Source organism: Danio rerio, chromosome 22 (genome assembly GCF_049306965.1).
Source record: "Danio rerio strain Tuebingen ecotype United States chromosome 22, GRCz12tu, whole genome shotgun sequence".
NCBI lineage: Eukaryota > Metazoa > Chordata > Actinopteri > Cypriniformes > Danionidae > Danio > Danio rerio.
In genome coordinates this window covers 30,212,922-30,230,241 of record NC_133197.1, presented here as the reverse complement: position 1 = coordinate 30,230,241, position 17,320 = coordinate 30,212,922, and the positions used below count along the sequence as shown (strand labels likewise).

The following is a 17,320-nucleotide window of genomic DNA, read 5'->3' as shown; positions in this document are numbered from 1 at the left end:
GTTAATCAGACTGAAAATCTAAATAGGCTTTTCAAAGAAAATGAAAAGAAGCGTTTAAACAAACTGCTTAATGAAAGCTCATTAAACCCTAGAATCTTCACTGCAAACGAAGAGTTCTAATCCATGTATTCTGTACACAGTTGCACCTTAATTGCACAAAAGTTACTCATTTACAACAAAAAAAAGCTTTAAAGGCAGAAAACTGTGGACTATTCTTTATTCGAAAAATAGAAGTGCTGTGACCACCATTGTGGAAAGTAATAATATTAAAAATATACAGAAATCTGTCGTGATAATGGATGCTCACATTTAGTTTAAACACATTTAATACACTTGTGTGTGTGGCAAGTGTTTTACAAAAGTAGAAAAAATTAACTATTGCAGGAGAGTCACTAAACACAAAACACAGTCCTAAAAGAAACATTGAAAATCAATTTAGCATCTTTAGTCAAAAAAGCACAAAAATAGAACAAAATAAACGCACAATTTCCAGACGCAAACATAATTATGTAACTACTCTTCTTTGTGTTCATTAAAATACTAGAGCTATTGCGAAATGTTCTCTCTTCAGTCAGTCCGTGTTTCGGGACACAATAAAATATGTCCCACATTGCAAATAAAATTGAAGAGTAACACTCAAAGTGAAGGCACTGACAAATGAAAAACCACAAGAAAGAAATACAGGCTTTCCATTAAAAAAAGAGAGAGGAACCAACATGATGCCCAGACATATGCTTGTGTGATCTGCTGTGGTCAGATGATATGAATGTGTGTCACTAACATATGTTTATGAATATGGCCTTGACAACGCAGTAGTAAAACATGACATTGGTAAAAACAGTAAACATAATTACAGATACATTGTTTTTCTAAATTAGATCAAAGTCTGACGATCCATCATTGTGATGGTTGTGTACATATTCATAAGTGAAAAGATTCTTAGTTCCTTTTCATTGCTCAAAAACTATACTCTGCAAAGTCCAACATGGCAGAAGATCGCTTCTTTCATTTAAGAAAAAAAGGCAAGTGTCTGCGGGGAGAGAAAAAAATAAAATTACTGGCGCAATAAATATTATTATAATGTCAAAGTTGCAAAATAGAACAATTTCAAATACCTTGGGTTTGCAACCTTGTTTAATTGGAAGAGCTCTCTCGTCTAGCGTCAAGCGCCCTAAAAACGAACACAAAGTAATAAAATGTATTTGTTACACAGAAAGTTTTTCTAGCTTGAGGTAAAAGAGTTTGTTTAATGTGACACTGAATCAATCAGGACGTCAAATATTATTGTCTTGAATGATGACTTCAAGCTCCAAACTGCAGATTTTCTGCCAAGTTTGCATCTAAGAACCAAATAATGTTCTTAGTTTGTTTTTAGACGTGTATTATATGATCTGTTTTACATGTATATATACGTACACTTGCATTTCATCTCGATTATCGAGCTCTATTCCAAACTAAAGTCTAATGCCGAAATGGGCATCATACCTACATGAAAAAGTAAGTAAATGCTATAGTGTTTTTGAACAATACTATAGAAAAGTATGAGGTAATTCTATAGTTGCTGTGGTAATACTACAAGTATAATAATATAAACAAGTTACACAATACTGTACTAAATTCTTTACAATTACATATAAACTATATTACAATACACTACAGTTTACTTAAGTAAAAATCAAAGCATACTTCAGTATTTTTCACAGTATATTGGTTCACTACAGGTATTGTTGTAAGAGTTGCAAATACTGTAATATATTCTGTATACACTTTGCTGTAGTATGGATCTAAAACACTACAGTATATACTCTAAATTACTATAGTATTTTTTTATGTGAGTATTAAGTAAATGAATTAAATTTTCAGACAAATTCAATAGACATTTTGATGGAGACATTAATAAAATGTTGCTAAGCTAACAGCCTGTAACTAACTAATGAAGTATGTATATATGTATGTATGTATATACCCAGCAGGTACACAACATCATAAGACATTAATATTAGGTTAGATTTAGATCGTGACGTCAAGTGACCAAAATTAAATGTCTAGCCAGCGTCTAAGGATGTTATATTAATGTCCGTTAACGACGTAAAATGACATTGATATTTGGTTGATTTTAGGTTGTTTTGGAAAGTGACCAAAATCCAACGTTAAGCCAACATCTTAAACCAACATTACAAACCAACATTAAATTCAATTACTGACATTTATTCGTGAGGTAAGGCAACCAAAATCCAACATCTGATAAACGTCATAGTGTTAACGTCCACACAAAGTCAAGCTGTAACATCATTAGATGTTGATATTTGGTTGATTTTAGGTTGTGTAGGAAAATAACCAAAATCCAACGTTGAACCAATATCTTAAACCAACGGCATATTGATATTAAATACTGACATTTATTCGTCAGATATGGCAACCAAAATCCAACATCTTATAAACGTCATAGTGGTAATGTCTAGATAGATAGATAGATAGATAGATAGATAGATAGATAGATAGATAGATAGATAGATAGATAGATAGATAGATAGATAGATAGATAGATAGATAGATAGATAGATAGATAGATAGATAGATAGATAGATAGATAGATAGATAGATAGATAGATACATAGATAGATACATAGATAGATACATAGATAGATAGATAGAATGTCCTAACAACGCGTAGCTGTAACATCGTTAGATGTTGATATTTGGTTGAACATTGGACATTAAAGTTAACTGGACGTTAAGTTCGGACGTAAACCCTATTTTCCTTAACAAACAAAATTCAACGTCCTCACAACATTGGGGTACAATGCCAATCTGACATCATGTTGCCGTCCTGTGCCTACGGGGTACATAGCATATGCAAACCATAAAGCACTTTATTTTATTTACATATTTTTATAATTGGTAAATGGATCCTTATGTGGACATATTTTGAGTGTTTCACAAGTAAAGCTCACAGGAGACACAAAAAGAGTATGTTGCTAAGAAACAACAATGTTAGCTTACAAATAGACATAATACACAGCTTTTGTGTAAAATAGTGTTTATTTTATTTATCTTTAACATGTTATATCATTTAAATACTAGGTAAATTAGTTTATAATTTAATAGAAATAGGGGAAATTTAATACTTTTCTAAAGAACACATGAGATGCTAATAAAGCAACACTAAAAATAAAAAAACTAAATCAGAAGTCAGAGTCAGAAAAAAAGATTATATTTATATATTTTAAATGAAATAGTTCACTGTTTATATGGGGCAATTTAAAACTATACGCATTAAGGAAAGGCTAATATGTTGCAAAGCTACCAACATGCTTAGAACTAGGTTAGAAATAAAAAAAGCATACACAAATACTGAGTGAAATGGTACCTTTACCTCTTTTTTTATGTTTTTCTAGTGTTTGAATGTCTATAAGGGGCATTTTTTTAAAAAGGTTAGTACAATACATGCTAATAGGGTATGTTGCTAAGCAAAGAACATGCCAACATAACAACATGTGTGAAATAGCACTGTTTATGTAATTTAACCACTTTCAATGTTTTTTGGACACTACAGTAAATAAAGTTTATCGCTTGAAATGGGCCTCGCATTGGGAGGTTTTCCATAATGCCTCCTATATCGTCTACTCACTAGATTTTGGCCTGAGTGTGTGTGTGTGGCCTTTCTCCAAACTACAGTGAGCGATCTGCCCTGTGCCTGCAGCTGGTATGACAGTTAACCAGCGTTAATTTTTCAGTCTGGTACTCTCCACCTGTCTGGAACTCTATACGGCACCTGGCACAGGTAGAACACCCACGAGCCGGCCTGCTGTCTGGATTTGTCTTGCCATGGCATTGTAGCTCAGAACATTGAGCCCTTTTAAAGATGTATTAACTAACATTGCACAAAGAGTTCAATTCATGTCCAGAAATGGACTGTCTCGAAAAGACATATTTCAAATGCAAAAGAAATAATTCTCTGCTATTTACATTTACATTATTCAAAGGCATTTTTCAATTTGGTGTAAAATGATGTCTTTGGATGAGAGCATTTGCACTAGTTTGAGTCCTTAAACTGCCTTCATAAATTTTGACATATTTGAATATTTTAAAATATAACTTTTGTCATTTTTTTCTGTGATGTGTCACAAATAAGTATTTAAAAGCAAAATGGAATACGGTGAGTGTTGGCAATCTTTTAGACATAAATATAGGACAAACAAGACACCAAAATACATGCTTACAATTGAAAAAAAATCTTAATCTGCTGTTTCAGGTGTTTTTGTAGGAGGTGGAATACACAGATAAATAAATATTTTCTATTACTTTAAATACACAGAAAGATATAACGATTGGTAGATGAATAGACAGACAAACACTGGATAGATAGATAGATAGATAGATAGATAGATAGATAGATAGATAGATAGATAGATAGATAGATAGATAGATAGATAGATAGATAGATAGATAGATAGATAGATAGATAAAACAAAGAAAACTATTCTATTATCAAGTCGCATGAAGAAAGAGAGAGCAGCAGTCCTTCATTCCATCACACTTGTGTTTGGCTTCACATCAAGCTCTTAATGAATAAAGCAGGCTGAACTAGTACTGCAGGAGCTTGTTTGGCATCTAGAAGCGAATTACCCATTTCTAAAATAAACAACTAAATAAAATAAGTGCACATAACATGAATCTCTCTTGTTGTTTTTGCTTGCGTGCCAATGGTTACCCCTCCAGCACTGGCACGTGTGTGTAAGGTTGGCGACCCCCGTTCTATAGATTTTATTGATTTACTTTTATGTGCTGCTGAGGTCATGCTTTACTGACGGACAAGGGAAGTTCGCTTTCCAGTAAGTGATGCATTTGGTGGTTTTGCAGTCTGTTATTTGGCTCGGGCCTCTTACTGGCTGCCACAGCGCATGTTAAAGAAATATTCGAGGTTCAAAATGAGTTAAGCTCTGTCCGCAGCATCTGTGATATGCAGTCGTTTTTTGAAGTAAAACAAACAGAATGGTGTTTACAGTAATGACTTACAATGGCAGTCTATAAAGAAAGACATTCTGAAAGAATTTTTGTCTGTTATTCAAAGTGTAAATTGTTTATCCTCGCATGAATGTATTTCACTATAGACTTTCACAGAGAGCTATGAAAGCATGTTTTGATTATTTTTACAGACTGAAGAACAAGTCAAAATAGTTTTCTGTGAGACAATCAGAAGTATGTCAACAAATACTGTCCAAATTATTTATGTGGGAAGTTATATGGAAACCAGAACATTCTAATGTTGTGCGTTGGGTCTGTTATCATGCATTTACATAGATAGGCAGACGGACGGACAGACAGACAGACAGGCAGGCAGGCAGGCAGGCAGGCAGGCAGGCAGGCAGACAGACAGACAGACAGACAGACAGACAGACAGACAGACAGACAGACAGACAGACAGACAGACAGACAGACAGACAGACAGACAGACAGACAGACAGACAGACAGATAGATAGATAGATAGATAGATAGATAGATAGATAGATAGATAGGATGGATAAATTAATGAATGGATGGATGGATGGAAGAAAGGATGGATGGATAGATGGATAAATGGACGGAAAGTCAGACATATAGATAGATAGATTTGTTTTTTGGTGGTTTAAACACTTACACTTGGTGCTGTCGGACAAAATCTGCAAACTGGCGGTCCTTGGCGTAAAGCTCTATAATACGAATACGGTCCTGGATTTCCTGTTGTGAAAGCAGGAAGGTGAAAGGGAAGGAGAGGAAGAAGATAGACAGTTACATAACAAAGAGCCAACCTCTTCACCCCGACCCTTCTTTTACCTCTAGACGTCTAGACCAACTCTAAATCCAGAGCAAAGGTGAGCTTCAATTACAGACACCTTTTTTTGATGCAGCAATTGGTTTTCATTCACACCAAAAAGTTTAAGCTTCTGCTGTTGCTTCCGTCACATCAAAACTCCAGAGGTTTCATGCTTAGAAAGTAAACTGCTTAGCGCATTTGGTTCTGAACGTTGCATAAGAATTATGATTTATCTACCTATCAAGTATTGTTTTCCAAAAAGGACATGCTTGACAAATATCCATTGTTCAGTGCTGCCAGAATATTCTCCATTGTGAATGTATATCAGTCACGCACGCTGTGACAGTTTCATTGCTGCAGGGAACGGTGCTTCAGTTGAAGGACATGGAGTGTTTTTAGGAATGTTTTTGAGGAATATATGTAAACATGTGGTGAGAGCGCTATTAAAACATTAAGTAATGTAGCAGACCACTCTCATAAACACACAGATGTACTGCTGTACGCACACTGTGTACCATAGCACCTGCTTATTTTCTTAAAAATTCAACATTAGTTAAATTTAATTGCATGTGATTTGTGTTTATTTGGCAAATTGGGGACTTGCTTGTATTAGTATAAAAACTAAGTTTAGACAAGAACCTTTGTAATTTTTCATTTTTATTCCACAAAAATTTTAATTGTGTACAACTTGAGTTGTATGAATTCATATGAAATGCTATCGAAACGCTTGTGAAGTCAACCCAGCCTCATTCTGAAAATGAACCGCGATATACATTTCTGGAGAGCACCAAATACATCCCAGGATGTAAATGTTTTGCTGTTTTTGTTTTCGTGAATCCACCAGAGGCCGCTGTATATGCTTTTTGAAATCTTAAATATCTCCCGCGAGTGCAATTCGGGCCTGCTGTTCTCGCATAACTTTACCAGAGGCCGCAGTAAACTGACTGACTGACTGACTTATGGACTGACCCACCCTCCTCCTACTCTAAACCCAATCAATAGTGTTTTAAAAAGCACCAATTGACCTGGGGCCTCATGTACAAAGACTTCCGTTGAAATTCATACTAAAACATTGCGTACGCACAAAGCTGTAAATGTGCGTACGCAGTAAAAAAATTCAGATGTATGAAACACTACGCATAATCCCACGCATATTCTCTTTGTACATCCGAAATGAACGTGAAACTGAGCGCACATGCACGAGCTCAAAACCCCTCCCTGCGTCCTCCCCCATATGAAAATGCTAATGACTCTACTTGGGCAAAACCCAACAAAAAAGCGATGGCAAAAGCAAGAAAATATAGAAACTTTGAACAGAATGTGAATTGGAGGTGCTCCTATTGGAGGTAGACTGGAGAAAAACTGTGTTATTTGCAAGTTTGTCGTTGAAATGAGGTAGTTGAGTGATTTCCGCCCGTTTGATAGGCAGAGACAACAAAGCTAAAGAGGGAGGACAGCAGCAGTGTGAGTGGCGTAGCTCGTAACACACATGGCAACATGTTCTGACACTGTCATTCAAGAACGCGGTTTGAATCCAGCGTCTGATGAACTCATTCTTCTTTTTCCACCACTACATATCAGATTTTGTCTACTCTTCCATCACGAGGAACGCAAGTAGGAATCATTAATAAGTGTGTGTATTATGTTAAGCGCATTTGAGCATCACATATTATATGCATATTTATTGAATGGAAATGTTTCTGATTCACATACGCAAATTCATCTTCAAATGGCGCCTTCATAGCAATGTGCGTACAGTTGATAGCTCCGATTACATTGGGAAAACCGACAATTGCTGCAAGTTGCGCTTTAATGTTTGGCTGGTCAACTGTATGGTATGGAAACCTTATATACCTGCTAGACATGCGGATGATCTCGTCCCATACAGCTGTCAGCTGCCATTGCACGGCTCAAAAATACTTTGTAGTGTGCAATTAACACAATTGCTTCTAGGAGTCGCCAATGGAAATAAAACAAACACACATAAGAAATGCACCTACGCCAGGCATGAAGTTGGCGTGGAACAACGCACATTCTCACATTCATTTCATCAGTAGTAAATCCAAACATGAGCGATTCTGAGTGTAAAACCTGCCGTCAAAAGTTTTTGTGCGTACGCAGCGTTGATACATAAGGCCCCTGGACTCAAACCCTGTCGTCGTGGTCAACTTTGCCAACGTAGATGGCGGGCTACTGGTCAAACTGGTAACAGCAGGAGAGCTGTCCATGAGGAGGTAAGCGGTCAGCTGGTAAACGCAAAAAAGAAACAGCGTCCCCGTAGCATTTGTTTTAAAGACGAAAATCCAGCATACGTACTTCTAGCTACATAATTCACAATCTCCAGAAATGTACAGTATATAGGGCTACATTTCCAGAATGAACCTGTGTTGTGTGAAGTAGTTACATTTCTGGAAAAAATATTAACTGTTAAAAAAATTCCAACATATTTTTTTCTACTAATCTCATTTTACAAATTCATATTAAATAACTATTGTGTGAAATATAGACAACATTTGAAGTGGGTCAAAACTTTTCATAAAAGTTTATTTTTATATTATTTTATAACATTATAATAGAACACATAGCATGCCATTTCTGTGTGGAGTTTGCATGTTCTCCCTGCATTCACGTGTGTTTCCTCCGGGTGCTCCGGTTTCCCCACAGTCCAAAAGACATGGGGAACAGATGAATTGGGTAGGCCAAATTGTTATGAGTGTGAATGAGTGTGTATGGATATTTCCCAGAGATGGGTTGCGGCTGGAAGGGTATCCGCTGTGTAAAAACGTGCTGGATAAGTTGGCGGTTCGTTCGCTGTGGCAACCCCAGAATAATAAAGGCACTAAGCCAAACAGAAAATGAATGAATGAATGAATTCATTTTTATTGGTGTTTATGATGTTAGAAATGTCATAATAAATATTTTGATCCACTGCCAATTTTGACTATTGTAGTAACAATTAATAAAAGCTTAGTGCTTTTATTGGCTTTGTTGGCTGTATTACTGCAATTTTGAAAGATTATTTAAGCTGAAAAGTTGTCGGCAATTGTATCTATTTTTACTCTAACATTCATTTGTGGTCTAATTAATAGGTATTTGGAGGTAGCTGATTGCACCTTTCATAGATTTACAGTAGCTGTGAAACCTCACGCTTAGCCTTGTTTTTATTCTTTTTTTATTGTACAAATTCATATGAAAATAGACATAGAATAGTTACATTAATTATGAAATAGTAATTATAATAAAAATTATTTTTTGAGTAAAAATTCTATTTCACAAAACATTCAATGCAACTTTCAAAAGCTGTGCTATTAACATGCGAGAGATAATTTGACAACTAAACAATAAGAACAAATGTGTCCTCACCTCTTTAGTAAGTTCACTGTTCTGATAGATGTGACGAATCTCTTCGCTGCTGAAGTCAGTGGAGATCTCGGTGCTGCCCGTGCTGAATGCCGGAGCTTCTGGGTAACGCCGATAATACTGATTATGGCCTGCAGTCACTTCACTTTCAAACATCGGGTTGTACTTGGTGGCTCTTTCTAGAGATGGCAAGTTCTCTGCATATCTGTATAAAAAAATATACAAGTCAGATTAGACACCAGCTTCAAGAACTTATTGTAATTGATTTTTCTTGCTGAAAGGAAGAAAAGGCACACAGCCTAGTCTCATTGGAAATACGTGTCTGTTGCAAATGTCTTAGATGACAAATCCACTAGAGGGTGCTGTTTACATTTTTGCGAATCTGAAATGAGTTACTTAGGGCAGTGGTCCTCAACAACTTTTACCGAGCTGCACAAGAAATCATTAATTATTTCCGTTTTATTCATTATCTGAGTCTGAACGGTCTTTTATTTTGAAAATTCATTTATTCTGAAAAATGACTATTCTCACTCTTACATCTAGGTCACTTGAGCACCCAATTTTAACCGACAAGCTGCAAAACGAGTGAGAAACAGATGTCTTTGGAAAGTATCTTTGCTAATGGGGAAAGGCCCAGTGAAGGACTACAAACTGCCAAAGAATAGATTTGTCTATAAATTAGGAGGCTCCACTAAGTTTGTCCAAGAAGATCAACTGCCGGAGATCGTTAATGATGACATCCTTTAGGGGCTGTTTGCATATTGCATCTTTTTAAACTTGAGTTTGCGCAGGTTTATTATTTCCGATTGAGGTGCGCAGATTTTTGCAGTTAAATGATTGCCGCGAACGCACCTCAAATTATGTGACAAGAACTGATCAATCAGCTTCAGCTTGTATGGAACATATTTCGGTCAACTAACTATCTCAGACAAACATAGAAAACTCAAAAACTGCAGTGCTTTGTAATTTTGTACAAAACTTGTATCAGAGCTGCAGCAATGTTTTGTCAACTTGTCATTCTTTGAGAAAATGATTGATGGTTGAACAACGCCCCACCAGTCTGCAGTAAAATTGTCAACCGTTGACCAGTCCACAGTTGTAAAAAGGTTGGGGACCACTGACTTAGGGTCTGCTTTGTTGTTTCAGATACAAGTTCTTTTAATTCAGGTCCATGAGAGGGCCAAGTTTTTCAGTACCTAGCGAACCAATGAAAAAAAACCTTACCTAAACCCAACCATTAGTGTTTTTAAAAGCCAGTGTAAGAGAAAAATGCACTGTAATCACATTTACCTTGATTTTACACAGTTTTCTTCTTTTTTGTAGAACTGTACTTAACCAGATTCAAACACAAGCAAGGTTTTAATCGACAAGAACATATTATTGATGAATAAAATATTATTTTTGTGCAGTTCTTTGCACAACACTAAATAAATACATAAAACCAGCTTTAAGGTATCTATGGTTAGTTTATTAACTAAATACCTATGGATATATACAAATAGGCAGGTGTGGTAAATAAATTCAGTTTGTATATCATAGACATTTTTAAGTTGTTTTCTAGTATTTATTTAGTCTTGGGCAAATAACTTCGCAAAAATAATCCTTTATTCATCGCTAATTTTCTTTTAAATTTTTTTTTTTTTTTTATTAAATCTCATTAGTGTGAAAAGGAACTCAAAGAGGTTTATAACAACTAAGAGTAAATATGACAAAATTTAAATGTTATTTCTTTAAACCTGCAGTTAAGTAAGCAAATCTCCAGGTGTATAAGAAAATAAGTGAATGCTGGTAAAGGAGATGCTTTCTATTTATATCTGTCAGGGTTAGATTGTGAAGCTGTGGAAAAAGTGAGTGGATTATCTGAAGCGAGTGAGAGCGGCTCAGTGCTCTTCTGTCCCAGTGTTCTGTTGATCAGGATCACTCATTGATCCTCTGCAGAGACGTTACGTCAAGCCTCACGCCTGACAGCATCTCCCTGTGCGCCCCCGCGAATCTGTGTGTGTGTGTTTACAGGTGAATAGATATAGAGATATAACATAAAGTAATAATATATATAATAATATAAAGATAGTTTAATTACTTTAAATAAGCAAATAAACAAAGCAAAGTATTATTGTTTTTATTGCTATCATTTTGAATTATGATGATGATCAATCAAATAATCAGTAATAAATAATATTGACATTATTATTATTATTTTTTTTTATTATTATTATTATTGATTATTGATTATTATACAATAAAGAATATAAATTAAATTAATAAACGAAGGAACGAATGAACAAATCTGCTAAAAAAATAATTATTTCGGGTTATAAACTATAAATAATCATAATAATAATAATAATTATTATTATTATTATTATTATTATTATTATTATTAAGTCATTTTCAAATATGATGAGCCAGTAAACAATCAAGAAATTAAATTTGAAATTAAATTTTATATTATTTTAGAATGTGCGAATCAATAAAACACTATCAATCATTTTGGGTTATGAATAATAAATTATTGTTGATATTGTTTTGTTGTTTTTAAATTAATTAATTAAAATAAATAAAAGGTGATAATAGTTCTAATAACAATAAAATAATAAAAAGAAGAAATAATAACTCTTTAGGTTAATTTTTTAGCTCTCATTGTGTTCGAAATCTAAATGGTAGAAGCAAAAGATACTTCAATTGGTCTAAATAAGTAAATAAACAAAGTATTATTCTTATTATTGCTATCATGTTGAGTTATGATGAACTAACTGATCAACCATCACTCAAATAATTATTAATCAATAATAACATTATTATTATTATTATTATTATTATTATTATTATTATTATTATTATTATTATACTAGAGTCAAGAATATTAATTAGATTACAAAATTAAAGAATAAATAAATTAACAAACCAGGTAACAAATAAATGATTTTGGGTACAATTAATTATTCATTATTATCATTATTATTATTATTATTATTATTACTATTATTGTTGTTGTTGTTGTTGTTGTTGTTGTTGTTGTTGTTGTTGTTGTTGTTGTTGTTGTTGTTTCAATTATGATAATCCAGTAAATAGTCAAGTAAATATTTTTTTATTTTATTTTACAGAATGTGCGAATTAATAAAACTATCAATTTAACTATTATTTTGGGCTATGAACAATAAATTATTGTTCAAAATAAATTAAATTAATAAAATAAGGTATGAGCAAATGAATAAATTAGCTAACAAAACATGGTTTTGGGTTATAAACAATAAATAATATTAATTCATTTTAAAAAGTTATTTTCAGTTATGATGACCCAGTAAACAACCAGACAGTTTATTTTATTTTATTTCAGAATGAATACTCAATAAATGAAAAATAATTTTCATTGTAATTTTGGGTTATGAACAATAAATTATTGTTGATGTTGTTTTTAAATTATTTAAAAAACATACATGGTGAGAATAATAATAATATCAATAATAATAATAATAATTTGTTCTTTTTCCTTTCGGATTTGTCCCTTTATTAATCTGGGGTCGCCACAGCAGAATGAACCGCCAACTTATCCAGTATATGTTTTACGCAGTTGATGTCCTTCCACCTGCAACTCATCTCTGGGAAACATTCATAAACACTCATTCACACTCATACACTATACGGACAATTTAGCTTACCCAATTCACCTGTACCGCATGTCTTTGTGGGAGAAACCGGAAGACCCAGAAGAAACCTTCGCAAATGCAGGGAGAACAGGCAAACTCCACACAAAAACGCGAAATGACCCAGTTGAGGCTTGAACCAGTTACCATCTTACTGTGAGGCAACAGCACTACCTTCTGCGCCACCACGTCACCGGGTTATAAACAATAAATCATTATTGTTATTATTATTCATTAATTCATTAATTCATTTTCTTTTCGGCTTAGTCCCTTTATTAATCCGCGGTCGTCACAGCGGAATGAACCGCCAACTTATCTAGCATGTTTTTTTGCAGCGTATGCCCTTCCAGCAGCAAATATTATTATTATTATTATTATTATTATTATTATTATTATTATTATTATTATTACTACGTTATTTTCAATTATGATGAACCAGTAAACAATTCACAATGTGTGAATCAATAAAACACTCATTTTGACTTTCATTTTGTTATGAACAATAAACTATTGTTGACATTGTTTTGTTGATTTTAAATAAATTTAAATATATAAATGGTCATAATAACAATTATAATAACAATAAAAATAATAATAAATAATAATAATAACTCTTTAGGTTATATTTTAGCTCTCCTTATGACCCAAATCAACTGGTCTAAAAGTAGTTTTTGGCTTGAGTAAAATGTACAAAAAATTGACAAACACAAAATTGTCCATAGAATAAATAATAATTTATTTGATATTGTATCTAATCTAGGCATGCTTAGCTGTTATCCAGAGTGGAATAAGTGTCCAGATCTTTCTCTGGGAAACTAATATTTTCTAGAGCCAACGGATATAAAAAGCTGATATCACTGTATTGATGCACAGATGCACAATGGGTGTTCAGGACGAAACGAACAACTTGTTCGCTAAAAGATAATTGATCCAACCTGCACATGACTTGCCTGAGAGCGTTTGTTTCATAACGACCAGCGAGAACAGATTGTGTGTTCTGGCTCGCTTGTACAACAAAGCCATAAAAACAAACACACACGTGTGTGCCATAAAATATAGCATATGTATTCTCCAAGGCTCTGTGTTGGGGTCAGTCACACTTCATTTGATGGTTTCTCACAGCAGGTCTGGTGACTGTAAGAAACTGGGCAACAACCTGTCAACAAGTGTTCATTAGATTATATTCATGGTCAAGAAAAAATTTGCTGATTATGAGTGTTTTTGGTGGTAGATGTCAATTAATATTATCAATTGACTATGGATACAATTTGTGTTGAGAAAACATAAAAGAATTTACTTATTTACTAATTTAAGTGGATTAAACATAAAACAATTAAGTTGTCCAATAAAAAACAACAATTATGTTTCACCTAAATTTACTGTAAATAAGTAGTTTGAACAAACAACAAATGTCATTTTTAGTGTAGTTGGCATGTAGTTGCAGTTATTTATAGCCATTGATTTTACCTGATATTAACATGCATTCAAATTAGTGATTCGGTGCTCTGATTATTTTTCAGTGATATGATTTTTTTTATAATGATTAAAATTATTAGATGATAACTTAATATTATTATTTAAGCATTATTTCAAACCAGACAAACAAACAAACAATAAATAAATATGAATTTGAGTTTACTTAATAATTTTGTGTTTAAATATATTTGTAACTCTTACATCTCATTTTCTGTTCTACACTACCTGACAAAAGTAATAACTTGAAAAATAATAACTTCACTTCTAGTTGACCATTTGGAAAGGTGGCAGACAGACGATTTTTCCTATAAATCATCTGTTGAATTGCATCCCAATCATCACAAATACTGCAGACGACCTATTGGAACCCGCATGGTCCCAAGATTCTCACAGAAATCAGTGAAGTTTGGTGAAGGAAAAATCATGGTTTGTGGTTACATTCAGTATGGGGGTGTGCGAGAGATCTGAAGAGGGGATGGCAACATGAACAACTCGGGGAATCAAGACACCTATACCCCGTATGGGGGTGTGCAAGAGATCTGAAGAGTGGATGGCAACATCAACAACTTGGGGTATCAAGACATTTGTGCTGCCCGTTAAATTACAAAGCACAGGAGAGGGCAATTTCTTAGGCAGTATAGCGCTCCTCATACTTAAACCTTCACATCAAAGTTTCTGAAAGCAAAGAAGGTCAAGGTGCTCCAGGATTAGCCAGCCCAGTCACCAGACATGAACATTATTGAGCATGAACATTATTGAACTTTTGTCTAAGCAAAGTCAGACCTACTGTCCCAATTAAATAATTAAAAGTCAAGACATGATCAGATTTTATTTTGGCAAAATAAGTGTAATCTAGAGGCCTTTGCCTTTCATTTAAGCCACTTAATACCAAATGATCACCTAAAAATTATTATTTGTTGATTCTAAAACTTTGTTAGGCGACAAGACCTATGTCATGTAGTGTTAGCGCTGTTGTTATAAACAATTAATAAATTAATAATTGTTCATTGACTTTTAAATAATTATTAGTGTAGTTTTTTTTTTTTTTTTGCTCAGGGTATGTAAATCTAATGCACATTTTAATCTTTATAACAAAAAAATAAAAAATAGAGCAAAATAGATACTGTATGTGACGCCCTTTTGCTTCTTTTCAAGAAAACCTTGTTTTGTTACAAGCAGTTCACACATTGACAATAAAAAGTGATTAATGCTTGAAAATACGAACAATCAGTCCTTTTAATACAAGGTGTAAATGGAGACATCAAAATAAAGTGCTCTGAAACACAGTCATAAGATTATATAGTTACTTTTCAACAGGTGAGGAAAGCAATTGTCATCTTTTGACAGCTATTAAACATGTCGAGACCTGCAACACTTTCTTCTTCTTTTTTTTAATTTAAAGCCTCAGTACAAACTCACATGGCGTAATTTTATAGCACTTATTCACAACACTGACAGAACGATTGAAATTTATGCTCCTAAAAAGTGAATTAAAGCATTTGCACTAATCTGCCAGGAAGCTCTGCTTGTTCCTCCAGAACATACGACGTTAAGATTTATTTGAATGTGTGTTTGTTGTAAGCACAGTTTGTACCGTAAAGGGTCTTCTGAATCATCTGTGTCATACTGGTCTCTCAGAGTTCGGGCCAGGAAAAAGATGACACCCGACGCCACCAGGAGAAATCCAGCAACGGACGCAATGGCAATGCCGACCACCAGCGGCTCTGACACATATTCCTCACAGTGTTCTCCTCGATACCACCAGTTTTCACCAACGCGACACCTGGAATCACAGTGGAGTGAGTGAAGTCTGGCTTTCTGGCCCTACTGTAGCTTTAAAGTGTCACAAAACCCATTTTTAACTGTTTTTCACACATTGATTTTAAAAATAGACTTGTTTTTAGCTGTGAAAAAGTTGGAAGCAGTCATGTTACACTCTGTGCTAAGGCTTTAGAGCATGTGTCGAGAAATTCAAGGAGGAAACTCGCTAACTATGTTTCCATTCAAAGATGCTAAATAAACTTGTGCCCAAAACTGGATTCAAAAGAGTCAAAGAAAACAAAATAATCGTCACTTCCACAGAATTTACTGTGGTAGAAGAGGCCACTGTGGGCTTTTCTCCTTATTTAATACATTACTTGCACCTCAGATGAATTGAGACCTAACACAATGAACTCCCATTCAAAATAGTTCTGAAGGTAATATTACTGAACCACTTTGATGACAGACTTTGGCTGAGGGATTTTAGCATGACCAAAGTTTAGTTATTTTACAATGTTGTTGGTCCATTGGTTTTTACAATAACGTCAAAAAATTTTCATGCACATTTTCATAATTTCTGCGCATCTTGTTTTTACATTAAGCACTTTTTTATGCGGTATTCCAAAATAAAAAACATATGCGCATGACTGAGTAGAATAAACTTTTTTCCAATAAGAAAATGTGCAAAAACTGCAATGGAAACACTTTTACCAAACAAAATCCAGTATGCGCATTAAAAAAAGGTTATGTGATTTTGTTTTGAGAGATCATGTGATAATAAAAATGTATGTGAATGGACAAACCAGCAGGCTGAGCACGTTGTACAACATTTGAAATGTTGTTTTGGTCTCTCTAACACATTATAACCATTTCAGTATTAGTGTTATTATATTATTAATGACCTCCAAAATCAATGTCTGTGTTCCACGTCTCATGCCTTCAAACTCCACCGCATGTTCACTGCGTGTCAGGATTGCCTTCTGAGGCACAAGTCATTTATTAAATGAAGAAAAGATTCACGCAGCTTCTCTTATCGCAGCAAATTCCTTCTTTACGGATGATATTAGGCACCAGATAATCAGGAAGTGACGATTTTGTTCACTTTGATTCGTTGGATGGAAACGCTGCTTTATTTGCACATCTTTTATGCAATAATCTAGTTTTGCGCATAAAGTTAATTCTCATTTTTGGATGAAAGCATAGCTATTTATGATTTCTGAAGCCTCATTTTTCCATATGATTTGCTGAAATTGGCTGTTCGAATCACAATTAAAAACCAGC

The 17,320-nt window shown here is 34.0% G+C and overlaps 1 protein-coding gene across 3 annotated transcripts in view; it reads right to left on the bottom strand.

The window, feature by feature from the left end:
• Positions 1-200: 200 nt before the first annotated feature.
• Positions 201-17,320, bottom strand: part of impg2b (interphotoreceptor matrix proteoglycan 2b) — a 42,942-nt gene continuing 25,822 nt past the window's right edge. For 2 of the 3 annotated variants that reach the window (XM_021473520.3, XM_021473521.3), the window contains 5 exons: positions 15,873-16,061; positions 9,162-9,363; positions 5,643-5,722; positions 1,116-1,171; positions 201-1,030 (listed from right to left, as the gene is read on the bottom strand). In XM_021473520.3, coding sequence (XP_021329195.2) covers positions 1,135-1,171; positions 5,643-5,722; positions 9,162-9,363; positions 15,873-16,061 — 508 coding nt within the window. In that variant the 3' untranslated portion in view covers positions 201-1,030; positions 1,116-1,134. Of the gene's footprint in view, positions 1,031-1,115; positions 1,172-5,638; positions 5,723-9,161; positions 9,364-15,872; positions 16,062-17,320 lie in introns of those variants that run through there. The other variant, XM_068219012.2, reaches the window with a different exon arrangement.